Source organism: Penaeus monodon, chromosome 19, assembly GCF_015228065.2.
Source record: "Penaeus monodon isolate SGIC_2016 chromosome 19, NSTDA_Pmon_1, whole genome shotgun sequence".
Classification (NCBI taxonomy): Eukaryota; Metazoa; Arthropoda; class Malacostraca; order Decapoda; family Penaeidae; genus Penaeus; species Penaeus monodon.
The window spans coordinates 14,003,518-14,003,779 of NC_051404.1; the positions used below are offsets into that span (position 1 = coordinate 14,003,518).

General features: G+C 46.2%; 1 protein-coding gene across 1 annotated transcript in view; it reads right to left on the reverse strand.

Moving 5' to 3' along the window:
• The window catches only part of LOC119585066, a gene marked incomplete in the record, with an annotated part of 8,982 nt that extends 8,731 nt beyond the window's left edge, over positions 1–251 (reverse strand). The window contains 1 exon segment of the mRNA XM_037933683.1: positions 61–251. Coding sequence (XP_037789611.1) covers positions 61–212 — 152 coding nt within the window.
• Positions 252–262: the final 11 nt, after the last annotated feature.

Here is a 262-nt window from a genome sequence, read left to right on the forward strand (position 1 = left end):
AAAGAATCAGTAAAGTCACGTTGCTTGAACTACAGAGGGGACCACATAGAGAAAGCCAACCTCACCCGTCCGTAGTGTCTTTCTTCAGAAGCAGCCGACGTAACACTGACTTCTCTTTGGCTGAGAGCGAAGACACTAGCAATCTCCTCCTTAGTTTTTCGTAATGCAACGCAATTTTTCATCTTCATACGCAGTTGTTGGCAAAAGTGCATACTCGGTGACGACAGTGAGGGCGATTAGCATGAATGTTCCCAAAGGTGCT